The sequence below is a fragment of the Triturus cristatus genome, chromosome 6, assembly GCF_964204655.1.
Source record: "Triturus cristatus chromosome 6, aTriCri1.1, whole genome shotgun sequence".
Classification (NCBI taxonomy): domain Eukaryota; kingdom Metazoa; phylum Chordata; class Amphibia; order Caudata; family Salamandridae; genus Triturus; species Triturus cristatus.
The window spans coordinates 1516437370-1516464264 of NC_140589.1; the positions used below are offsets into that span (position 1 = coordinate 1516437370).

The 26895-nt window shown below is 39.8% G+C and overlaps 1 protein-coding gene across 3 annotated transcripts in view; it reads left to right on the plus strand.

Moving 5' to 3' along the window:
- Positions 1-26895, plus strand: part of PLCB1 (phospholipase C beta 1) — a 2173917-nt gene that overhangs the window by 87544 nt on the left and 2059478 nt on the right. For all 3 annotated transcript variants that reach the window (XM_085612648.1, XM_085612647.1, XM_085612649.1), the window contains exon 2: positions 21442-21519. In XM_085612648.1, the coding sequence (XP_085468774.1) occupies positions 21442-21519 (78 nt within the window). The remainder of the gene's footprint in view (positions 1-21441; positions 21520-26895) is intronic.

A 26895-nucleotide genomic window follows, 5' to 3' on the forward strand; every position in this document is an offset into this window, starting at 1 on the left:
AATGGGCAGTAGCCCAACCCCAGCACTGTATAAAAATCATGTAGGATGGGATGAGGACTCACCTCACCATAAAATCCAGTAAAAAAATCAACCAACAGCACAAAGGCAGTACCCAGTTAAGCAAGAAGCTAAAAAACAGGTCAGGGAGATTTTAGATCAACTTGAATATCAGGGGGTGATTGAAACATGCACCTCATCAATGAACAATCCTTTGTTTCCTGTCTCCAAAGCAAACAATACATATCGTCTAGTTTTGGATTACAGACACTTACTTCAAAATGCACATGCTACACCAATAATGAATAACATTGTGCATACAAAATATAAAACCACATGAGACATTTCAAATGGTTTCTTTTGTCAAAATATTGTACCAGAAAGCCGATATTTAACCGCTTTCTCAATAATGGGGACCCAGCGTCAATTTTTTTGACTGCCCCAGGGATTCAAAAACAGCCCGGGGTTATTCTCAGCAAGGGTAACAGAGTTACTACAATGACGAGGCATTGTCATATGTTGATGATATATATCTGACAGACGATGACCTGGATAGGCACTGGAACAGGGTGTGCACCATAATATTGGGCTTCGCCTCAGAGGGTTACAAATTCAACTTTAAAAAGTCAAGAATTGCCCACCTCAACGTCCTGTTCCTAGGATATGAACTATCAAGTGAAGGCAAAAGCTTGGCAGCCAACTTTTTAGAAAAGTGTGCACTGCTCCAACCGCCAAAAACAATTAAAAATTTACAGTCGATTCTAGGTTTCCTAAATTTTGGAAGAACTTACATTTTAAATTACGCAGAAAGGGTTAAACCTGTCTACGAATTAATCAAACCTGATTTTAAAATCACACATTGGACACAAAAACACACAGAATGTTTGCGTTCACTCCAAACAGACATGTTAGCAACTAAATACTTGCAAACACGCGTAAACGTACGCAACTTAGTGATCCAAATAAGTCCGGGTCAATGCGGATTCACCTACTTAGTCAATGCGGATTCACCTACTTAACTTTTAATGAAGGTGAAAAAGTACCAATCGCATACAAATCCCACTTGTATACTGTTATGCCTAGCAATGCTTGTTAGGTGGGTAAACGTTCTGTATGTAGTCATAATGGTCTGATGTCAAGGGGTTCTGTGAGAAGACAGTTGGGATCTTGTTAGCACTGGATGTGTTGAGCGGTGGCTCGTTGAACCTACAATAAAACTTGTTTTTTTTATAACAAGTCTGTGGAGAATCCTATTATTTTAATAGGCTACAACATATTTTTGGCGAGAGAGGGTTTTCCCGAAGTCATTGTGTCAGACAATGGTGTGCAATTTGTAAGCCAGGACATGGAAAATTTTCTGAAGGAGTCAGGGGTGAAACATTTAAAGAGTTCAGTTGGGCATCCACAGACCAATGGTTTGGTGGAAAGAATGAACAGGGTCGTTGGTGATTGTATCAAATGGGCAAAGCAAAACTGTCTTGATATTGAAGGTGCGGTGAGATCTATGTTGTGGTTCTATCGCACAACACCTCATTCTCTTACCAAAATTGCTCCTTTTGTGTCTTTGAAGGGGAGGATTCCTACTTCTGTGTTGTATCCTGCTTGGCTGTTGAGGACTGTGGCCGGCAAGGTGTCCTCTAATGTTGATAAGGATGCTTTGGAGTTGCGTGTGAAGGATGCTCAGAAGAAGATGGCTGACCGATTTAATATCAAAAATTCAGTCAAGTTGGTAGAGCTTAATCCTGGTGATCTTGTTCGAATTAAAAGCACGAGGTTTGTCAGCAAGGGTGGGAAGAATTTTGGTGAACCGGTTCGCGTGGAGAGAGTGTGTGGGGGTGCAGTGATGGTTGAAGGAGGTCACTGGTGGAACTTGAGCAAAGTTGTCAAGGTCCAATCCGCTGTTGGGGCTCCTCCTTCATTGGATTCTAATTCTACTGGGGGTAGCAGTGAGTTGTGTATGGGGCCCAGAAGATCCACGCGTGTCAAGCAACTCCCGTGGAAATTGCAGTGATGGGAAAAATTATCTCCGGAATAGATAATTAGTTATGTGTATGATATTAGTTGTGTTTTATTGTATTTTCATTTGTATCGTGTTTTGTGTGTTTTTGTTTTGTTTATTTCAAAAAGAGGTAATATGTTATGCCTAGCAATGCTTGTTAGGTAGGTAAACGTTCTGTATGTAGTCATAATGGTCTGATGTCAAGGGGTTCTGTGAGAAGACAGTTGGGATCTTGTTAGCACTGGATGTGTTGAGCGGTGGCTCGTTGAACCTACAATAAAACTTGTTTTTTTTATAACAAGTCTGTGGAGAATCCTATTATTTTAATAGGCTACAACATATACACAAGCAGAAATGAAATTCACTTCTACAGAAAAAATTCTGACAGCAGTTCAAACCGCTGAAGCAAAAGAAAGTGCTCTAGCACTGGGGAAACGCATTATGGTTGTGACCCCTGTACCAGCCCTAGAGGCAGTTACAAAGGCTAGCATTCCAAATGCAAAAGCTTTACATCCAAGATGGATACAATGGGTTACTTCTCTTGCTGCAACTGATGTTGAATACGTTTTTGATCCATGTTTAAAAACACAAGCATTCCTGCAATATGAACAGGAATGTTCTCTGCCTACTGAAATTTTGCCTCTTGACCAGTACAAATTAATAATTTATACTGACGGATCTGCACAGCCCGCTACGGAGAGTAAACAAGCTTACAGTGCAGCGTGTGCTATCGTTAAAGGTCGCATGTGAGATGGCAAATTCAGACCAATGGTCACAAAAACCCAATCTCTAGGAGATTGTACAGCTCAGCGAGCTGAACTACAAGCATTTAAGATGGCACTTGAAAATACTGATCGCAAAATCCCCATCGCGATTCTTTTTACTGTGTTCAATCTTACAATGAATATTTACAGAATTGGATTCAAAATGGTTTCAAAGATGCAAAAGGTGGCACAATCAAGCACAAATTGCTTTGGGAACAAGTAGTTCAGTTGTGAAACGGACTACAGAACACTCATGTGATACACACGCTGAGTCACCAACATGATGGCATTCACGTTGAAGGGAATTCATTGGCTGATGAAGCCACGAAAGGGGCTGTGCAACCGGCTTCCGTAGCTGCAATCACTCGTTCAAAAACTAAAACAGACAGCGAAATAATGCTGGCTGTCAATGCATCAACCAAAGGCAGCGGTGCGGCATTACCTCAAAAGTTTCCACTCAAATACTCATATTTAATTGATGCGAACAATGTTCCGTTTGCTCAAATCCCTGGAGTGGGGGATAGGGTAATACCAAACATGGAACATAGACTAGGGCTAATCCTAGCAGCACATGAAGGGCTCGCCTCTGCCCATGCAGGTGTTTCAGCCACAGTAGCATTATTAAAACAAAGGTACTGGCGGTCCGGCATTAGGAAACAGACTAGAAATTATGTTTTGGACTGTGAGATATGCCAAAAGATGAAAGTCTCTACTGTGAAACGTCCTGCACAGATGCCCCTGTTAATTTCAGATAAATCATTAGCTTGTGTTTACCTGGATCACTGCGGTCCCTTACAAAGGGATGGTAACTATAAATATATAATGGTTGCAGTGGATTCGTGCTCTAGGTTCCTATGGATGTGGCCTCAGCGCTTGGCTGACACTCGAACTGTTATAAAAGATTTGCGAGTTTTTATCAGCACATACGCAATAGGCACACTACATTCTGACCAGGGCCCTGCATTTAGCTCTAGGGCTTACAAAGAAGCCATGGCCAGTCTGGGCGTAGCATTGCAGTATTCTTCTCCAGTCCATCCTGAGGGAAATTCTGTTGTGGAAAGAAAAAACTGGGACATAAAGCAGTCTATAACAGCTAGGGTATTAGGTTCGGGTGATGGGTGGGTCAAACATCTTTATGGGGTCCAACGCTCATTAAACAACTTGCCAAGAAGTTCTCTAGGGGGTGTCACTCCATATGAGGTCCTGTTTGGGACTAGAATGTTGGTTCCGGACTTAGATATGAAAGGTACAGTGGTGGAAAATATACAATTTGATATCAAAGATCGTTTGGCTGTTTTGCAGGACTTAAATAAATTAAGAACACAACAAAGTAACGTGGTCCTGAAGCCAACCACCACTGAGAAAAATCCGGCCGTGCCAGCAAGGCCTGTCTGGATCCCAAAGCTTGGGGATCTAGTCAGAGAAAAGATCGCGGGTAAGAAGGAATTTGGGCCTTCATACAGACAACCAGTACCTGTCCTAGCAATCCACGGATCAAAACCAGTACCTTTGCCGCCCCTTGCCGGTAATAAGGAGAAAAGATTTGTGTCCATCGACCTGATCAAACGACATTATGTGGCCGATACTGAACCGTAGGCCAAGTGTACTCCACCAATGTAGCAGACGCACTCCTCTAGCTACAATCCAAGAGGTTCAAACTGAGAGACTCATCACCTTTGAAGATTCAACAGTAAGAAATAGAGGACTAAGCAACAATGCTATGGACCTTGTACCTCTTGAGACCCAAATAACAGTTCGTCCACACACACCTGTTTACAACAAAGTAACAAGTGATCAACTGGTTCCAGCAATTTCATCAAATACGGATGCAATTCCAACCATTGACAGAACTGCTTCTGGCTATTTCATGAACTTTGATACGTCTTCTGAGGATCCCAGCGAGCCTGAAACGATGCCAGTACAAAGAACTTTCAAAGAACAAGCAACAGACTTTTTTCATCTACTGGAAAAAACTTATCTGATTTAACCATGGATTGAAGTATGGATTGTTTTGGGAATATTCTTCTTTCTACTTTGGTTAGCTCTGGTAACTCTGGGTAGGCTGATTAATGGAAGATATATTCAAATGGACACAGCAAGTAAAAGAGTGAACTTACTTCTCCAGCCACACAAATCATCCCATTGTGAAGCAAGAGTCAGCAGTGAACATCACTGCGATTCTTATACCTGATGGTATAGTTTGGGACAAAACCAAATATGACATTTTTGGCCCGTCAGAGCTTTTGAAGATTCCACATTTATTTAAAATTTCATTGAGTGACTTTATTACCTCCAGTACCTTTTCTGATGATTGGGACTTCGAGACTGTTAATAATATGATGTCTGATCTAGAGATGTCAACTGCATTCACTAATAATGAATATTTACAAGGTTCATCAGACTATGAACAACTGTATTGTTATAACCACTATGGTCATCATTTCTTGCATAAATCTGCGACACCTAGAAATGTATTTATGTATAACCAATGGGAACATTGTCCTATGCCACCAAAGGGTATCTCGAAAACATTTGGAATGAGTGAATTCTAATTATACTAAAGAGAGCCTGTGTATGGATTTATCCCTTTTAAACTGAACCTCTCTGTTTTCTTTGTGGCTGTCAGTTCTTTTTTGATGTTGTTTGTCCAGGGAGGTGATTGTTGACCTCGTTAGCCCTGATCAATTTGCCACAAAAGATTATGGCAATGAAACATGTTGGCCGTCATTAAAAAGGTTCACAACATGCTGTGTTTTTATACTTGGGATAGACTCACAGGCTGGAATAAAGGAGAATAGCACCTGTTAGTCTATTTCCCCCCTTTTTTATTTTTTATCTTTTTGAGACGTCTTAGGTCTTATCTTTCTCACGGGGGACACTCGTTTCTTTATCTTTTCTTTCCTCTTCACTGGACATATCATTTTTGTTTTGAGAAAGTTATCAATGATGAAACAAACATGGGCAAGCTGGTGAGAACCTGCCAGTAGCTCCTCTGGTGGTGCGCATGTGAGATACTTTCTCTTTTCTTACACATTTTTTTCACACATACACATTGGAAGTTGGTGGTATGTGTTAACTAAATACAATAGAAAATTTCTTCTAAGTACTGACTGCTCACTTTCTTGACTATGTCTGTCTCTTTTATCTTTTAGAGAATTAGGCACGCTGGATTGGGTCACACCAAGATATTAATTAGGTGACTTAGGTTTATGATAAAATTATCTTTCCTCTTCCTAATCCTAGCTCAATCAAAGAGTGCCTTTTTTGTGCCAGATCTTTGTTGTTTATATGAGTATTGAGTGGAGGGCGTTCTGGCATATGATACCTCTGTAGTTCCTTTTTTGAATTACAAGATAGATTCCTGAACAAAACACAAGGTTTTACCTTTCATAGGCCAGACCCACGTTATGTCCAAAGACAGAATCCGGGGGTAGTAACAACTTACAGTGTAGGGAAACTTTGCCTTGATTGGCTACAGAAAGCTACACTAGAGGATGTAAAACAACACTTAACTTTACTTCAAGAAGACGCAGACCTTAGGGAATTCTTGCTAGGACCAAGAAAACCGCGTCAAAAACGTTTCATATATGCCGGTATCTATGCTGCTTATAATGAAGCATGGAAGGTCGCCCAAGCAGAGACTGCAGAATGAATACGAGAAATTGATCGTATTAATTTAGAGAAAACTCTTTCTGTAGTAGACAATGGGTTAACAGCTCTGTCGTCCAGGGTATATTCTTTGGACAGCATTGTATCCTCTGTCATAGACATCATGGAACAAGACTTGGTCATGGTGCAACATGGTCAGTCACAGCTACGTTCTATCATGCTATTAGGCTGGACGCTTCAAAACCTGCGTTCTGGCTATGTGCCTTGGCGTTTAATCAATACTACGTCACTGTTTGCAGAATTCAATCTCACTGATAGACAGATCAAACTGGCACAAAGGAGAGCAGACTATACGGTGCTGAACATTGAAAAACTGGAGAACTTACCATTCACAGTGGCAGAAAAACCAGCTACTGAGTGGATCATACATGGTAAGATTACTCTGCCTGTTACGACTTTCCATTTACAGTATTGCCTAAAAAATATACCAGCAGGCAAATATGAAAGGTTGGGTAAAGAATACATCAAGACATCCTGGGATTTACCTTACACACACAGATGTTGGAGTGGGGGACGTGAAGTGTTTCTTAGCGGTGAAAACTGTGAACACGCACTAAGCGGTTCTCTCCTTTGTCAGGGTATTAACTTGCACAGGGCCTGTGATGGTTCCACTACAAACTTATCCTGCAACCTGCACGGTTCACCGGCAGCAGTGATTAATCCAAACTTTGGTCAACTTTCGAATGGCAGTTACATTATGTTAAATGATCACAGCTGCTGTGGCATGCTGCCAGGTATCCCATATCTAGTAATGGTTACATCCAGGGTCACTTGCTGTATGCAAGTCTTGTTTCCCCAAATAGACATAGTCAGGGAGTCGCCTTTATGGCCTTCACTGAATATCTCTTCTGTACGTGTTGATACTCTAAGCAGAATGAAAGCCATTCTTTTACAAAAAACTGCGCCTTTGACCTCTGCCAAAGAAACCTATGATCTGCAAGTCGCAAGGACTTCTGCAGAGATACATACCCTTTTGTATACAAACTGCCCTGTGCATTTCTCAGAAATGTTAGGTCATATCTTAAACATGTCTGATATGAGTGGTATTGTACATGTATTTAAGAACGTGTGTGCAGGACTGTTAGCACCTTTTCAAGCAGTCCTCGGAATTTTTCCAAACTTCGTGCACTCTGTGTTTGGCGGACTGCCGCTCCTTTTAGCACTCGTTGCAGGGATACTATTTTTGCTCCTACTGCTACGATATGGCAAGCCAAATCACCAGCGACACCAAGTTTACCATGGAAAGAACTCTTTTGGAGATTAAGTGTCGTGAGCGCATCGTCCAAATTCTGTGTTGACCTCGTCTACGAGAATTAAACACCACTTGGTTTCTGTCATTCAGACCAATCTGGCAAGATTGCATCTTACCTGTTCTACGCTGCCTGCTATGCGGTGAAGAATGAGTGCTGGATATTTGTCTGATACTCCCATCAGTCATGCCTACGGATATCGATACTCTGCTGGACCCGATAATGGCCCATGCTATGTGTTGTCCCCAGCGGCTACCAATCCTGATGGCGGCATTCATTGAAATCTCACAGACGCAACATGCTACTGCTGAGGTACTAGAGGAAACACCAGGCGCGCAGGTAACATCCAATCCGGACATTTCTGATGCTTCCCATGCTGAAGGCGATAGTTCACATCTATGTGCTGTTGATCTTCTACATGAGGTATTCCAACTCTCACCCACAACGATAGATGACTTGTTGTCTACATGTTTAGAAAATGTTATGTTTTCTCCATCCCCACACACTGACTTTTGATTCAAGCACACAGTGTTCCGGAGAGACTATGAATTTGGCCCTCATTCTTTTTCATACGTGATACTGACTTTGGAAATTTTTCTATGATTATATATTTTTTTCTCTCTTCCCGTCCCAAAATTGTATTTTTCATTTTTTGGCACAGTAATCTGCTTATAGTAGAAATATTCATAGAGAACAGAATTCTTTGATAACACTTCCAGGGACAGTATGCCACCTTATCATGAATAACAATTTGACTTGTGTAACCTGATATGTAATGGTTTCGGTCCCTTTTTTCTTCTGCATTTACAAGCCAATTCAAAACATGTATATTTTTTGGTTCATTCATTTAGCATTCCAATGTGATCCTATGCTTAGAATGGAACATTGCCTTTAATATATACAACACTTTATGCATAGCAATGGTTTTGTAATGTATTTTTAAAACATGTTTTAGATATGTTTTTAGCTTATCTTAGCAAAACCCATGCGATACTCTGTTTTAAGTTATGTTTAGAATGTTTAGGATTTAGTAACGTCGTTCATACGAAACTGGAGTGGGTGTTGTGTGCAGATTTAGATTCCGTTTATAGGTTTCTCGACTTATGCCCTTATATAGGTACAATTCACATTGCCCTTATTTGGACATAGAAATCCGGCCCTTATTTAGACATTGTCCGTACAAACCAAATACAGGCATGGCCACCTACATCCGTCCATCCATGTCACAACGAATTCTTGGAAAACCAGACCCTTAAGCCATTAGGAATTTCCCTCAGCTTGAATATTGATTTCTCCAAGAACTCATGAAGTATGCATGAACATCTGTTCCTTAGGGGTTCATTAATGACGTTCTGCTGCCCGACTTTTACATCAATACTGGCATTCCTAGACACCTTCAAGGTATAAATATACCAGCACTTGCCCTGGCAAATTGCGGTTCCCGGAGGATTTGATCCAACCCAGACTACGCGGTTCGCCACGACAAGTTTGGATGGAGATCGAGTTCCAGCCTGATGCCCTGACCTGACGCTGCCATCCTGCTCGCAGAGTATCCAGCTCCATTTCTCTCTGACTTCCCTTGTGGGGGGTTAGACTATCGAGTCCAGAAAAGAGATTCCAACCTCTCTCATTCTAAGGTATGGCGCTGACTAGAACTTAGGGAAACTTTTGGCAACTCTTGGCTAAACTAAAATATTGCTAGCTATACTTTAGAAATGGCACCTACTTCAAACCTCGTACTGCACTTATTTTAGGTACATTAGGGTAGAACAATTTAGACGCATCAGATGAGTATCACATTTTAGCTTATGTTATTTATGTATGTATTTTGATTAATATATGTCATATCTACAAACCATGCTATTGCAGTATTATTTTATCTTACTGCTAACCTTGTACACATTGTACTTCACAGTCTGTCTTACGATTGTAGCAATTCATATCTCTTACATGAGAAATAAGACTGTTCAATAAGCCCTTTTATTGAAATGCCCGTCTCTCTATTTCTGTGCAACTCTGTAGAAACGAAGCATGCACGATTGACTGAGTGAAACTGTTATCTATTGTTTCCACGATTCTGAGACTGTTCCGATTTTAGAAGGAAACAAAGATGTCATGTTTATGCGGTTGTCAGAGACTAATCCCTTCTTGTATATTCGAGAAGTTTCTAGTGACCTCTGAGTTAGCTGGCACACACAAGTAATTAAGTTTAATATACTCGATATAGACATACTGACCTATGTCCTGTGTCAAATCTATAGTGTCTGTTATTCCAATGCGCAGAGCCTATCAGGGCTATAGGAACTACACTACAATAATTAATGTCAGTATATGTACTCATAATTAGTTTTTGTTGTGTCAACAATAATATAAGAAAATGCATATAAATCTTTGTTGTTTATGTGTTATTCGACTAATGCATAAGTGAAATGTATGCTAAAGAAGTTTCATGAGAACACATCTAAATATAGCTGTGTAGCACCTACTTTTCTTTTGTCATTTTCGGTGCACACGTTATTACATGAAATTACATTTTCACATGGAAACCAAACTAAATCATAATAAATTTCTTTTAGGTTTTTAATTTCATATTCTTTACATGAAAATCAGATCAATTAGCAATACAAATCCAGAACTAATGTTGAAGAAAAAGATTTTTCTCCTACACTATTCTAACATTCTGAATTTTGAATAAAAAGCCTCAAATCTATCTTTTCTTCAGCATGCTTTTACGATGCAGTAACTAAAACTAATTTTTATGTCAATTTTCAGAATGTGAATCTTTGCACATGTTCTCTGTGGTTTGCACAAAACTTCATATCAACATTTCTTTTTTAAAAATCGTTTGATATAATCTCTGCTCTATCAGTACTAAAATAGATTTTGTGTCATGTCTACGTCAAAAAGTCATGCATACCTGATGCAAAATAATTGTAAATCTAGGCGTAAGTTCTTACTTTAGACAAGGCACGATTGGGAAATGGATTTAGGGTAAGTGAATTTTAATTTACTTCAGGATGGAAGTCAGTCTTTAGTATGATAAATGGACACATAGACAATGTTCGAAAGGTTTTGATAGACCTTTGAAAGATTATACCTTTGCTTTGCCTTTTTTTTTTTTTTTTTTTAATTTTTTTCTTTATTGTTGAAACTGAAGGTGTCATACAACATTCAAGTTAATACAGAAAGTATCGCATTACAAAAACCATAACATCTCAGATACAATGAACCAAGATCTTTGTACAATAACAAAAGCAATTTGAAAGTGACCTGAATGAAAAGAGAGTCAAAAAAAGTTTTCCCAAATTTTTTCGAATTTTCTCCCCCCACCAATCCTCGCTGCATAGTTACGCTCACTAATCTTAACTCTTTGCATTTTACGCAGCCATTCATAGAAGGATGGAGTCTGAGTTGATCGCCAATTCTGAAGAAGCAATGATCTTGCCACTGCCATGCAAATAAACAGAAGTTTAGCATGTGAGACAGAGATATTTAGATTCTGATCCAAACCGTGCAGCATCAAATTGGAATTTAAAGATATCTGGATATGAAAAATAGAAGATAAAAAAGCAAAAATATCTCTCCAGAACTCTTTGATCATGCAACATTCAACTGTGACGTGTGTCCAGTTAGCGGGGGCAAAACTTTGACAACGAAAGCAGATCGGTGTATAATTACTAAACATTTTGGCAATTACCGCCGGGGTATAGTAGTGGAGCCATTTCCCAAAAAATATCATTCTACGCCAATTGGCTCCCCGTAAAGTGGAGAAATTATAATTATTAATAGTCCGCCACGTCGTTAAAGATAGAACCTGCTTTTCGTGTTCCCACCATTTTTTAACTGCTTTCGATTCTAAATCGTCTTGTTTGATCTGAGCAAGATGACGTTTCCACTCACCAGGTTTCCTTATTAAAGTACTATTGAACAGGAGATCGTTGTTAAAAGGGGAAATCTGAGTAAAGGAGGTGGGAGCAAACGGCAGTAAAAGTTTATAGATTATATGATAAGACCCGGCTAACAAAAAGTTGCCTGAAAGTAGTAGGCGCATCTCGGGCGGAGTTAACCACCTAGAGTGATGTAAAAAGTCGCCTACTGTGCTAAAGCCGGCTTTAGACCAATAACCCATTAAATGCGGGCTTACCCCCTGCCCTCTTGAGGAGAGTAAATTAATCAGTGAGGAGGAGGTATTGAAAAGAGAGAGAGAGTATCGACTAATCAAAGCCTTACGCTTCATAAAAAACCAAGCAATTATTTTATACCTAACCAATTTTGGAGATTTGGGTATTTGAAGAGGGGAGGATATTTGACTCTCTGAAAAAATTAAATCGAAAAAAGAACTAATATAATCATTTGGAATCGGAGTAGGGACCTTGAAACGAGTTAAGTACTGAGCAAAATAGGCGTAATAATACTCTCTAATGTTTGGAAGTGCAAGACCGCCAATATCTAAACCCTCTTAAAGGGTAGTCAACGCAATCCGGGGCTTTTTATGTGACCACAGAAAGCTTGAGAATAAGGATTCTATTTTAGAAAAAAAAAAAGACCCTGGGAGAAAACACTGAATTGTTGAAAACAGAAAGTTAAACAATGGTAAAATGGACATTTTAATCAGGGCGACTCTACCTAGTAATGATAAAGGTAATTTATTCCAGCGAGTTAACATCGAACGAACCCTTTGGAGAAGGGGAACAAAATTCAAACCGAAAAGATCTGTAACTGAAGAAGAAAAAAACACCCCCAAATATCTTTTAGGTTTATTATTTATGCAACCGCGTAGATCCGGATATAATTCTGGAATGTGATTACCACAAATCAATATTTCGGTCTTTTTTTTATTAATCCTGTAGCCCCCAAAAGATTCATATTGCTCAAAAATCTGAAATGCCTGAGCTTGAGACTGCAAATCGGATTTAATGAGCAACATGATATCGTCAGCATAAAGTTTTATCTTAGACATAAATGGGATTGGGGGTGAAATCTCTGCAGACTTTCGAATAGCTATTGCGAGGGGTTCGATAAAAAAGGCAAAAAGAATCGGTGATAAGGGACACCCCTGACGAGTTCCATGGTTAACTGCAACAGATCCAACCAAATGTGAATTAATAATAATATTAGCTTTAGCACCAGAATAAAGATTACGAATGAAGTTAATAACGATACCTGGAATATGAAAGTGCTGCAAAATAATAAAAAGTGTCTCCCAAACCACCAAATCAAAAGCTTTTTCTGCGTCGAATAACAAAATAAGTGCAGGGATTCTCCGTGTCTCCAGGTAATCCAAAGCTTCTGCCAGATAGTGAGTATTAGTCATAAGCTGTCTACCGGTAATAAAACCGTTTTGGTCTGTATGGATCAAGTCAGAAGAGATGCGATTAAATCGAATAGCCAATAATTTAGTAACGATCTTGTAGTCCCAATTTAGAAGAGTAATGGGGCGATATGAATTAGGATCAGTAGCATCTTTCCCCTTCTTCAAGAAGCTGACCACAGTGCCCTCGCGAAAAGAGTCAGGGATTGAGGCTCCAGACAACATAGAGTTGAACAAAAGTAACAACAAATTAGAGAAAGAAGAAAAAAAAACCTTAAAAAACTCTGCAGGCAGTCCATCCGGACCGGCAGCTTTCCCTGATGGAAGATTTTTTACCACCCCCTCTATCTCTTCCAAAGAAAATCCATCTGCCATGGTTAAATCTTCGGGGTGGGAAAGAGAAGGAATCTCAGCCTGCCGTAAAAAGGAGTTTAATTTAGACTGGTTAATTTTAAGCTGGTGTGAATATATATTTTGATAATGGCAATGCATTATTGCACCTATTTTATCTGGGTCTGTTGTGGATTGATGTGAGACCGGACATTTTAACTCCCGAATTAAATTAGATGCTGCTTGTTCCTTGGCCTGCCAGGCCAAGAATCTCCCAGTGAAATTACTTTCTTCATATATTTTTTGATATTGGGTACGAAAAAATGCCTCGCCCTGCTCATATAAAAAAGTAGTGTATTTTTGTTTAGCTTCAATTAATTGTTCTTTAACCAATCGTGAGGGGTTTTGTTGCCTTTGGACGCTAAGTGTCTGTATACGAGATTCCAATAGTTTGATTTGAGCCCTGGATACCTTTAACATAGCCGCATCTTTCCCTATGATGATTCCGCGAATGAAAGCCTTTAGGGCATCCCAAATTATACTTATGGGGGCAGTGCCCATATTACGAGTTATAAAGTCTTTAATCTTGTTTTTTAATTCAGAGACCCATTTATCATCACTGAGATAAGCTCTATTGAAGACCCATCTTTTAGGGGATCTTCTAATATCCCCAAAAACGAACTCCCGAATAAGCATAGCGTGATCTGAAAATACATTGAACACCGTATTACAAAAACCGAGTTTAAGGTTACGTGAAGCTATAAAAAAATCAATGCGGGATGAAGATTTAAATCTACCCGACCAGCAAGTATAATCTCTTTTAGAGGGATTATCAGCCCGCCAGTGATCAGAGAGATCGAATAGTTTAATATAATGTGAAATGGTTTGAAAGACTTTCGGTTTAAGTTGTTTGGATAATTGGGATGATGTATCCAAGTGCGGATCCATTAACAAATTAAAGTCCCCACCAATCACGATATCACCTGAGACCATCAATAGAGATTGAAACAAGTCTTCATACAAACTAGCATCATCTGTTAAAGGTCCGTAACAACATACAAAGATAAAAGGTCTCTGCCTGGTTTTGACTCTGCATAAGACCCAACACCAACGTCCTGCACCACCCTGTTGTGATTGAATAATATCTGCACATAGGTTCTTATTCAAGAATATTGCCACCCCACGCTGAGATACATCACATGATGCAAAGCACCGAAACGAAGCTCAGGATTTAAGCATAGAGAACCCATCTAGTTTGGAAGAGGGAATATGAGTCTCCTGTAACAAAATAACGGAGGGATTCTCAGCTTTTAACCAAACTTCCATGGCGCGTCTTTTCTTAATATTATTTAAGCCATTAACATTCAAAGAAAGCAACTTCAAACTCTCCTTATTAGACATTGAGATCAGAATTGAATTGTCTATAGAGAATTATCTGCTCTTGGCCCCTTGAATACAATGAATACATGTTAACAAATGGACAAAATAAGTAAATATAGTCAGACACAATCAGTTTCCTTTTATCCCTCAAAACACCCCCCCCCACCGTGACCATCCTTCCCAGCCTCACCCCCCCTGGCCCTCCCCACCAATGGCCGAACTTCCCCTTCCCACGCAGGCCATCGGAACCTAACCCCCACCATTTGGGTGACCTCGCACCCTCTGGACCCCTTGGATTCCACTCCCCCTTGTTCTACTGACTCCCCCCCCAGGCACAGAGCTCCCCAGCAAACAGCATCCCAGGGAGAGAGAACTTCAAATTAGAGACTTAACACATCTATATAAATAAAAAAGAAAAGAAAAAAAAAAAAAAAAAAAAAAAACCAGCTCTATGTATAATTCCTACAATTTTTTAACCTGATGAAGAGCTCGAAATTTCCCTGAGCAAGTCCTGTGCTGCGGAAATGTCGGATAACATAAAGAATTTTCCTTTTACTAAAACTTTGAGCTTGGATTGTTGCGCTATTGAGGCCTGGGCCCCTTTAGCTTTAAATAATTGTAGCATTTGGACGAACTCCTTTCTTCTCCGAGCTGCAGAAGCGGACATGTCTGAAAAGATACGACATTTCACAGTTTCATTAACAGAAAATTGTCTTTTCTGAATTGCGGTTGAGAGAATAGTCTCTTTAATCCGTGTATCAGAAAAATGTAATAGGATTGTTCGGGGGAGGGAGGAATTCGGAAAAGGTTGAGCAGGGACGCGGTGCGCTCGTGTAATAGTTAGATCTCCCTCGTGATTAGGAATCACTTTAGATTTTAAAAAGGAGGTCACCCACTGCAACGTGCTCGAACCTTCAAGGCCCTCGGGAACCCCCACGATGCGTAGGTTGGATCGACGATTGTAGTTCTCTAAATCGTCCAATTTAGACTCAAGAGAGCGAGAAGTAAGAGAGAACTGATTTACGTCTTTTTTAACCTCAATCATTTGATCCTCCAGGACAGAAATACGAGTTTCGGCTTCTTGGATTCGAGCTGGAAATGATGAAAAGAGATCCTCCATTTTGTCCAAGCGCTGGTGAATCAGGGCAAGCTCGGATTTCTGAAACCTCTTCAACTCTCGGACCTCGTCAAGAATTAGATTTAACATATCTTTAACTGACATCTTAATCTCTCCAACAGTCTCGGTATCTAAATCCAACAAAGGGCTGAGATGGTTAACATTCCCGGGGGTAGTTGAGGACTTGTCAATAGATGATTCCATGAGAGATTCGGCTATATCAGTACGTCCTACAGATAATACGTCTTTTTGAGTATCATCCATAATTCTCAGAGAGTGTACCGAAGAGTTGACTTTAAGTAAAGGCGTAGAGGGTGCTACAATGTTAGACTTATGCAGGAAATTAGGCGGTTGAATAATTGAGGAAGAAGTAGAAGGAGAAACTTGTGAGGAGGTGATTTGACAGGTTACAGCGCTTTTCTTACCAAAAAGAGGAAATGGTTTAGCGCCTTTCAAAGCCTCCATTAAGTTGTCCTGCGGTGAACAAAAGTCCGGAGTAAGTGAGGAGCCTACCGCTTCTACTCCATGAGAGGCCTCTAATTCCGGAGAGGGAGTCTCCCCAAAAGATTCCTCCAGCTCTTCCGAGCTTCCGGCACTATCACTTTTTTCCTTCACCTTGCTTTTATCACAAGTTGCATCATGACTTAACAATTTAGCTGCATTCCTCGCTTCTTTTGCCTGGATGCGTAGAGCCTTTGCTTTACGGGTATTCATTAATTTCCCCATATTTAGAAGAAACTAAAGTAGTAGTAGCTCCCTTACGTTTTTGGGCCCAATGAAATCCAGGGAGGAGAAAAAAAAAAAAAGGAGAGAAAAAAAAAAGTGTTCTTTTATTTTCCAATACCTGAATGTCGAAAAAATGCTTCAAAACCTCAGTCGTCAGGTATATTCCATATAAACAGAATCGCGAAGTCTCAGAATCTCAAAGTCTTAGCTGCACTGACAGCTGCTGCCGCCTCCACCTCCGCCAGCACCACGCCACACCACAAGAAAGGCTTGAGTAAAAGAAGCAACTCCGATGTGATATCCTCAGGTGCAGCAAGACAGAGCGCCTCCGCCGTGAAATCAAAACCTTCCTGTGTGCTGCCACCGGCCTTCAACAACCAGGCGCTCTCTCCACCCTCCGAACCCTGTGCTCCTGCCTTAGTCAGAGGGCAAACACGAAGCTAGCATCACCAACTAAGCCAACCCTGCTCGAAGCAGAGAGTTGCAGGTGCAGGTACAGGAAGGGAGACACCAATGTACAAAAGAAGGGAAAATCCGACCTCCGACCTCCGGCTGATGGATCCGCTGAAATCACGCTGCTTTGCCTTGATCAAAGAAGTACTATGAAGGAAACGATGGGAAAAGAGAGGATTCTGAAAGTACGTACTTACCCAATGGTGGAAGGCTATTCTGTCAAAAGGGCAGGCTATTTCATACATATACTATTTGTTCGTCAATCACATTTATTTTTAAGGCGTGACTCAATCGGACTGCCTGCTAGTGGAGTTGGCATAGTGTATCAGGAATAAGATCCCATTTCCGGAACTGTTTGATCAGTTTTGCTGCTAAGTTTAGTGCAGATGAAAAGTGCTGAAGAACTTTTTTTTTCATTATGACTTTCATTAGGCAAACACCTGGAGACTTTCACTTTGGGGGCGACTGTCTTTTTATACAAAAATGCTTTTACGTATGTGGAAGATGTATGAGTCTCAGGCATGATCCATGATATTGTGTCTCTGGCCTTCAGATTTAAAATGATATTTAGGAATATGACCACATGAATTTGAGGTGTTTTTGAGGAGTGGGAGAAATGTATGAAGCTGTTCATACATTAGTGATTGACTTTGGTACTTTCTTTTACATGTTAGAAGGCACTCCATCTTTCAGATATGACCAGTTAGGTAACATCGGTGTTGTATTTTTGAAAGCCTAGTGGGGGAGTGTAATGTTATATATATATATTTTCTCTATTTTTCTAAGAATATGGGTCTTTTCTGCCCATTGCATTAATAATTGATTGACAGAACATGGGAGCTCCATCAGAGAAGAAAAGAGAGCATTGAAAAATAATGTGGAGAGGACTGAGCAAGTATTTGAGACTATGACCATTAATGGAATAGCTGTAGACATTTTAGTACTGTCGCCACCAGCCCCATTCTGCCCATTAGCGTGTTTATCTGCATTGCATTTTATCTGAAACATCAGAGAGGAGCATTATGGCTACTATACTCCATTACCTTTCAGCAAACTATCTGACATAAGAGCCAAGGCCTTAGCTGTGAACTGTGCAGGAGGTCAAAGACACATTGGCAAGTATTATCTATTTCCATAAATAAAATACAAAAATTGTGTAATTACCACTTGATTTATAATATTTTCCACAAAATTAATTGATGATTTGCTTTTATTGGACTCCCCTATTATACTTCTTTACTGAATCGCGAAGGAAGCCTTACACGATCCAGCTGTTTAAAGTTGTACACATTGCAGGTGAAGTGCTGTGAGTGAATATGTTTTTGACTACAACATAATGTTGAGCTGTGACTAATATCACATGATATGATTTTCATGTTATCTAGTATCACCTACCTATTGTGTTATAGAGGTCTCCAGTGGTGGCAAGATCAAAATGAGCTGCTGCAATTTTGAGTGTCTTCTGGACATGTGGTGGGGGCATTAGAACTTTGCATTGATGTGTTTAAAAAAAATATCTAATGGGTAATAAAACATGGCTTGGAATTAAACGTAGTTGTTACGTAGGTGCTGGATCACAGATGAAAAAGTTCTTGCTTAGATTTAGCTGAAAGTTGAGAATCCCTGGAGACATACGTAGCTTCGTGCTGCTTTAATGATTATGGTAATCATGTTGTAAACATTTAGAGTGGTTTTTTTTATTGTTATCTGTACTATGGCCTTATCTGGATCTTTCGCATTCTTCCTCTCTAATTATGGCTTTAAACCTCTTCAACTCCAATCAGATTAATTGAATCCCTTGACATTAAATTATGATATTTGCAGGGATGAACTAAATAAAGTTGAACTAAGCAGTTAAAAACTCCCTAACCAACTAACTAACTAACAAACTGACAGCCTCATGCATCAACAAAGACTTTGGCGATTCCTTAATAGCGATTTTTAAGGAATCGCAATTAAGGAATTGCAAAAGCCTATGCATGTAGGAATCGCTATAATAATAGCGATTCCTTAAAATTCCTTAATTGCTAGTCGCAAATAGCGAGTAGCAATTAAGGAAAGCCGTCCCATTCATTCCTATGGGCCTCCAGGCCCATAGGAATGACTTGGGGATTGCATGAGCAAATTGCGAGTACCAGTAGGTACTCGCAAATTGCTCATGCAATTTCAAGGGTGCAAGGGTGTCCAAATGACACCCAATTGCACCCCTGAAATTGTTCTGTGCACAAATGTTGCACACACACATGCTCTAAGGGCATGTGTGTGCGCAACATGAAACTTTGAAAAATTCACAAAAGTGCATTTTTCAAAGTTATTGCAAATTACCATGAAGTTCAACTTCATGGTAATTTGCTCCCCCTATTAGCGAAATCGCTAATTTTTTAACTTTAATGCATTAAGGAATCTCAATTTGGGATTCCTTAAATGCAATCGCAATTTAAGGAATCGCTATTTACTGATTCCTTAAATTCCGATTTTTGCATTTGGTTGATGCATTGGGATTCGGTTTTTTTTACTCGCTAACAGGTGTTATTAGCTATTCGGTATTTTACCGACTGGATTTTGGCTTGATGCATGAGGCTGTGAATGAATAAAAAGTGTGAAAATCAAGTAATGTATGTGATTTTTCAAATGACCTTATATATAAACACATAGGCAAATATTTTGACATTCTGCTTCATACAATCTCTTTCAATGGGTAGAATGTCCCATGGACCTCTGTGCTATCAAAGATGATTAGTTTTATGTGTGTATGAACTGTCAGAGTCCACTGCCCTTCCCATAGCTTTCTGAGTAATTGGAGCAATCCACTTTCTGTTCATTACTTTCCAAGCCGCTGTGTCACTCTCAGTCTTTCCTCTAGGATATCCTTTTCCTCTCTCCACCACCCCTCTCTCTATGCTGCTGCTATTATCCAGCACATTGTGAAGTATTTCTAAACAAGAGTCCAATCCTCTCCAGGTCCTGCCATCTTCATTTTAATTTTATAAAACGTTGTATATTAATTGGTAGGGTTTGTGTCCCAAGATGATCATTTTCCCACCTTGTGGAAAATTTTTTTTCACTTTCACTTCAATACCATATAGAATGCACCTTTTAATAATCTTGCCCTCGCATGAGTGCATTGTGGAGAATAGTAGATCGTGTATTTAGAAAAGTGTATTTGTATTAATTAATTTCTTTGATGTTCTATGACACGGGTTGATAGATTCTATAAGCCTTAGTATACTATTAGTGAAAGTAAGAACTGAACTCCTTTAGTAGGATGCACTACAATGCCATTTTCTTGTCTGGGCTGAAATCAAGGGACACATAGAATATTTAGAGTTTACTTTATTAACAAAGCTTATACAATGTACATTTTTATAAACATTGGAAATTGATATTTACCATTGTAATTATCAAAAATATAATTGTTATTATATTATGTTTATTTGATACATATGTGCTTTTTTATGACAACACATTCCACTACTGTCTTCTTAGAATGAAGAAAGTGTTGCCATGATGAGTGCATTACAACCGAAATGTAGTTAAGGACAAGTGCTTTTCATTTTCAGACAAAAGCTAAATGGAGAGCATAAGCTCTGAGGTTGTGGATGAGTGGGAGTGTTGAGCATTGGAAAACTTTAAAGGGTGATATCATAGGTGACTCTATATTCATATTAGAAGGTTAAGATTTGGGATACAGGTTAGTAGACTTAAGTACTTTGGAGGTCCAACTTTCCATCTGACACCTAGTACCCAGTATCCTCTCTCAGTTAGGTACATTTCATAAGGATGTAGGAAGACGTTTGGTAGCCCAAGACTCAGGATGGGCTAATTCAATGAAAACTAATAATTCGAAGGATCAATATAAACAATGTAAATCACTTGTTGCGTCCCTTTATGAACAAATGCCATAGTAGATCACTGAGAAACAGAAAACAAAGTAATTACAGAAGAATGGGAAAAGAGTATATCAATCACATGTAAAAAGCAAACAAATACCTTACAGTTTAAAGTAACTCAGTGAGACACAATAACACATCTTACAGAGTACCTTAATCTCAATTAAAACCTTTTCCAATTTAGAGTAACACAATAAGTCAGATTATAGCATTTTACAATCATAATTAATATTATACTCTAAAATAGTTCACTTTCATTGTCTGCAGGGATAGGTTGCCCATCTTTAGTTGCTGATGTGGTCCCAATCCGTCAAGTGGCATGACTTTGTTTGGCAGTTGGTGCTTCTGTGTATTACTCTTGGAGCTGGGCAATGAAGGGTTTTAATCGGGACCACGTACGTCCCCGCACTGTGTGGTGCAAGATTTGTTAAAGCGGCAGACTTTAAAGTGTCATCTAGTAGAGAGTACTGAAAATAAATAGTCCCACGAATAGCTGAATATCATGTATACAGATCTCTGGTGACAGACTGATAAACATATCTATGTTTTTTGCAGGACTCTACTGTGGTGTCTCCAATTATTTTCAAAATGGATCCCCAGGGATATTTCTTGTACTGGACAGATCAGAATAAGGTAAGGGCCAAACATCTTCTTTTGTGAACTCCAATGTACTGTGTTTATTGTACAACTATCTCTTTCATGGCTGCTTTCTTACATGCAATTGTATTTTCCTACAATAACTGAACATAAGTCAATAGTGATTGGAAGTACTTGTGGTTCATTCTCACGTGGTGTCGGCGGGCATTGTTTACCAAGTGTGGCTTTTAGTGTAAGGAAAAGGTTTCTGCCTTAACACAATTGTTTCAAAATGTGAAGATTTCCATGAGCAAACTAGTCTGGCTGGGCAGGGCATGTGCCATCAGGATAGCGCAGGGAACAACTGAAAAATGTGTTGGTGTGCCAATCTCTTAACAAGATTGGAAGATGACCAACTTTTAATGCAGGCTGTCTGCTTGTTTAACTTCTTTACTGGAAATAAGTTAACTGCAGCTTTCAAAGTGTCTACAGAAAGAACATACACGTGCTCTGCCTATTCCAAAGTCTTATTATATGTTCACATTGCTCAGCTTCATGAAGGATGCCTAAGCTTTTCCAGCAATTGCAAACCTCATAAATGTGATTTTGGTTGTGTGTTGCAGTTTCCTCTTCTCTCCACGGATTTGCAGAATAGCAAGGTGTCTGGAAACTCGTTCAGTACATAGTACGGTGTAGCCTTCTTTGCTGCCAAAATGCTTGGGGCTCACGTGGAGAGTTACGCCGTGTGTTTTCTTCTTCACTAAATTTACATTTGCATTTTGAAAAAAAGTGCATCAAGAATTTGTTGTCCATGAATTATGCCATGATTTACAGTGTGTTTAAATGGGAGCATTGTTTCCAGTCCAATTGTCTAGCATTGATGACTACATTAAACAACCAAAAGCCTTCTCTATTAGCGCCTTCATCTGATGAAAATGTTTGAAAGTCAGAGTCTCCTTGGGAAAAAGTACAGTTTAAGAGTGAAAACAACAAAAAGTACCTGATCATTGCATTTGCATGTTCATAAACGCCCATACTCATCCATATGGAGATATCAGAACACTTTGGGATAAAGGTATTTAAAGGAGAGTAGTGTTTTTGCCCCTCTATAACAGCACATACAATACATCAGGCTGTAGAGAAACCAGGTAGCTATTTAGCAAGAATGAAATCTACTAATATACATTCACCCACTATGACCAGAACAAGTGACAAAATCCTTAAAACCAAAAAGAGTCCTGAGAAGCCTTTTGTGGTGATCACTTGGATGGTTGTAGGTGATGACAGGGTAGAAATGAAAGAATTAGACTTTAGAAAGACAAGTCTTGAGGGACCTTCTGATTTTTTATGGTAATTTTCCAGTTTGAGTTGTAATGGTAGAGAATTCCGCATGTGGACATCCTGTACATTGAGGGACTGACTTCTACATTTATTCAATTCAGTGTGGTGAGTTGTCATTTGATTCTGATTGGCAGGTTTCAGGTTTCTGATTGACATGTATGGGACAAACACTTTATCAAGCTAGTTCGGTATGAGGCAATGAAGCATCTTTTGGACGAGACGGAGTGGAAGGTTTTATTAAAAATAAAACAAGTTGCTCCACTCAGTTGCAGCACGGTGAGAGAACAGCCAGAATCTGGCCTGCTTTTGTTCTCTGCTGCCCCTGTGCTGACGCACAAAAAGGCTGCCTAGTTCTACACCCACACACGGCTGCACCACAGTGTATAGTGCAAAGGTGTGTGCGTGGTGTCTAGCATAGGTTTTGGAATGGAAGGGCAGTCTTCCAGTACTGTATTCTGTGGTTAGACAATTTATTTGAGATTTCATATCTTGGGTATGTGCTGTAAAGTGCAGCACACATGTGATGAGTAAAATGTTTAGAGAAATAAAAACATTTATTCGACTTTGCGTCTGCCCCAAGGAGCTCCGGCTTAATATAGCAAACCTTGGGAAGTAGCATTGGAATGCCTAAGTACCTTCCATGGAACATCCGGTGGCCGACAAATGACAGGAAGCAGCCAAAGCACTATTTTCGTCAGTTTATTGGCAACTTTCTTGTGCATAAAAATTGCACTAGAAAGTCAAAGTTATTACCTTGCACTGAGACACATTTTTGATAAACCAGCCCCAAATAGTTTTCAAAGTAGGTGAGTATTTTCCTGTGAATCATTGGCGGGAAGTCAGTGCTGCTGTTATATAATCATGTTATTTCAAAGTAAAGAATAAGCGAGCTCTATAGATATACATTCTTTAGATTTTTAAGAGTGAATTCATAAGAGGACAAGCGTATACGCTTGTGGTATATATAATTCAGTAAAGATATGGACACAGTAAGGAGATTTTATGGGAGCTGTAACGTAAAGGCAGACCGCCTTTAAGCAGATGTTATTGATACAATGCTGTTCATGGGGCTGCGTTTGGGGGGAAGAATAGCTCATTATCAAAGAGCTCTCCCAGGTTATATATTTTAACTTCTTGGTTGGTAGAGTGCCCAGGCCCTCTGATCAATGTATAGGGAAGGGGACTGGAGTGACAGAGCCAATGAACAGAATTTCAGTTTTTCCACCATTTAGGAATGGCAAATCATTCTGCATCCAGTGTTGAACCAGTAAAAAACTATGGGACAACTTCTGAAGGTTGCCTTCAAGTATGAGGTGGAAATGTGCATTGCTGACATGCAAGTGGTAACCAATGTTAAGGCGACGGGGAGCTATGTCAGTGTTAAACAGTGCGTCTGCAAGGCAGAGGACTGAGGCACACTGCACCATCTTTGCTATTCTGGAGAGCAGTTGATGGGTGCGGCTTTGCAGGAATGAACCACGCCATGACAGAAGAGTTCCACTGATGCCTGCCAGTGTAGTCAGTCTTTCAAAGTGCACTGATGATTAATGGCATCAAAGGAAGGTCCTATTGGATCGAGGCACAGTTGTTATCCCGTTTATGGGAATTGAGTAGTTCTTCCCTGATTTTTAATAGAAAGGCTTTGTCGTACCCCTGACCGGAAGCACACAAGAGGCTGATGGATTCCAAATATGAAAACACTTGCGTGTTGATGACTTGTTCTAGTGCTTGTGCAGCACGCGATAGAGGGGAGGTCGTCTCTCGTTAGTTACGAGGGTCAGCAGTGAGTTTGTTTAGAATACATATGATACTTGCTCCTTTGAGGGTTTAAACCATCACTCCACTGGAGCTAAAGATGCTGATTGGGTTGTTAATGATCGCTGCAAGTGATGTGAGAAGCAGCTTGATAATTTGCTATAATTCTAGTACCTGATAAAAATTCACCAAATAAATTGGAGCGTCAATACTTTACGAAAATGCAGAACCACAATTACAACAAATTATTGACAAAAGCAACTACATTGACAAGAATTGTTTGCATTGCTAATTTATAAACTGCTGTTTTAAAAAAGGGTCTTGAACCAACATATGCACCAACGGATTGGTACAAAATGTATTTTTACACCTGTTAGTCGTTATAATTGTTTTAGCATTGGCCATCAGTGCGAATATCACTGCAAAATCGTCTGGTACAGGTACAAATTGGCCAGGGGCTAGAGCAGTTTCCTTGAGATGGCTCAATATGTTTTCTCATTTTTTGGACCTATAGCCTTTCTCTTCACTGTGTATTCTTTTGTGTTTCATTTGGTGTGTTGTGGATTAGGATATCGTTGTATGCTTTTCATATATGTTTATATTTTATCACTTGCAGTTAGTGCATTTATTCAGAAAGTAAGCACCGCAAATTGTGTAAATATTTCTGTTGTGCTGTAAGTTGATTGTGCAAGTGTAACTATTCTAACTTAGTTTAGGGATATTGCAATGAATATGAGTGATGTATGATAGCACCGCAGATAAGCAATGAATCAGAAGTGTACATTTTTCTGACATTGCACCACATGTGAAACTTTTCGGTGTCTGCTAAGCAAACATGTATACATGTGGTGTAGGACCAAAATATGGTTTCTAGCAATCAGTCCCAATAGTTGGTATGTGAGTTCTGCATTCCATCATTGTGATCCAGGAGAAGGCGTAAGAGATTAATGTCTTTCCGAGTTTCTTGGCGAATGTGAGTGGCCCATATACCTTGTTGACCTTGGATTTATAAAAGGTCATTAAGTGACACGTTTTTGAAAATGATTGCCTTGTGTGAGGTCGAACAAGCCAAAATGCCCCATAAATCCTGCCCTGCACATTTTCTGCCTATGTGAATAAGGAATGACACCTTCATGACTCAAGCAGGCCTTTTTTCATGCCTTTGCCACGGCGTGGTTGGATTAAAAAAAAAAAAACAAGATGTCCAGCTTGGGCCATTTTGTGCCACCTCTGTATTGTTCTTTTACCTGTTAGCCACCAAACTGCCCTTACTATCCAAGCCTTGTTTACTTGTGCATTATTAATATCATGGCCCTTCAGACATGTCCAGTGTTCATCTCTTAGTAAATGTACTATTATGTCTTTCCACAAATCCTAAAGCATGCACTATTTTTCGCACAGTATGTAGTACATGAATGTGAATGTTCTGCCTGATTCTGAAGATTGGATCCAAAAATGTCGCTGGTTGTCTAAGAAATGTCTGCATACTAGGTTGCCTTACCCATACTTGCTGTGCGGGTCTTTAGGACAGTGATGGTTTTGAGCACCCTGAAACCTCTGTGTATTTAGAGTGCTGCTCTCCTCTAAGTCTCACTACATCATTCTTTGACCGCAAGTAGGAATCAGCACTTGGTGTAAACCTACTCCGCGGCCATGTCAAAACACCAAGATACTCATTTTCACCCTAGTGATAGTGCTGCATCAGACAGTGCAATCAGACTGCTCTGCCATCTTTAACCTTTTATGACATAAGGTTGAATGGCCCTGCGAAGGACAATATCTGAGTATGTTTTTTATTAGTGATTACTGCCATTTCCCACTGGCATTACACTTGTAACTTTGAGAAGTATGCTTGTTATCACCAGCGATAATGAGGAACTTGGAGTGTTAACCTGAATTTGCACCAAAGGCTCATCAAAGCACAATTACACTTTATGGTTCCTACCTTGCCTCAGACAAGCACCACCTAAGTCTTTACCACTTACCCATGCCCAATGTCAAGCTGTGCCGCAGGGCAGTGAAACAAACACGGAGAAATAAGGATTTTGATTCATGACTGAGTAGTGTTAGGGTAGCCACTCCAAAACTGGCCGATTGTAATTTTTAAAAAGCAGCATCCGGATTAGTGAGATTGACACCAAAGACTCCTCAAAGCACTATCACACATTCTGGCACTCTCCCCTGGTATTGGTTAGCAGCCTGAAGGCATATGTCATTTACGTTCGTCCTCGCTGAGCCGTCCTGCAGACTGTGAATGTAACACTTGGAGGAGGAGGCCTGGTCCCCATCATGCCCTGGAGGCAGATTGTGATTTAAAAAACTACAGGGCTTGGAATG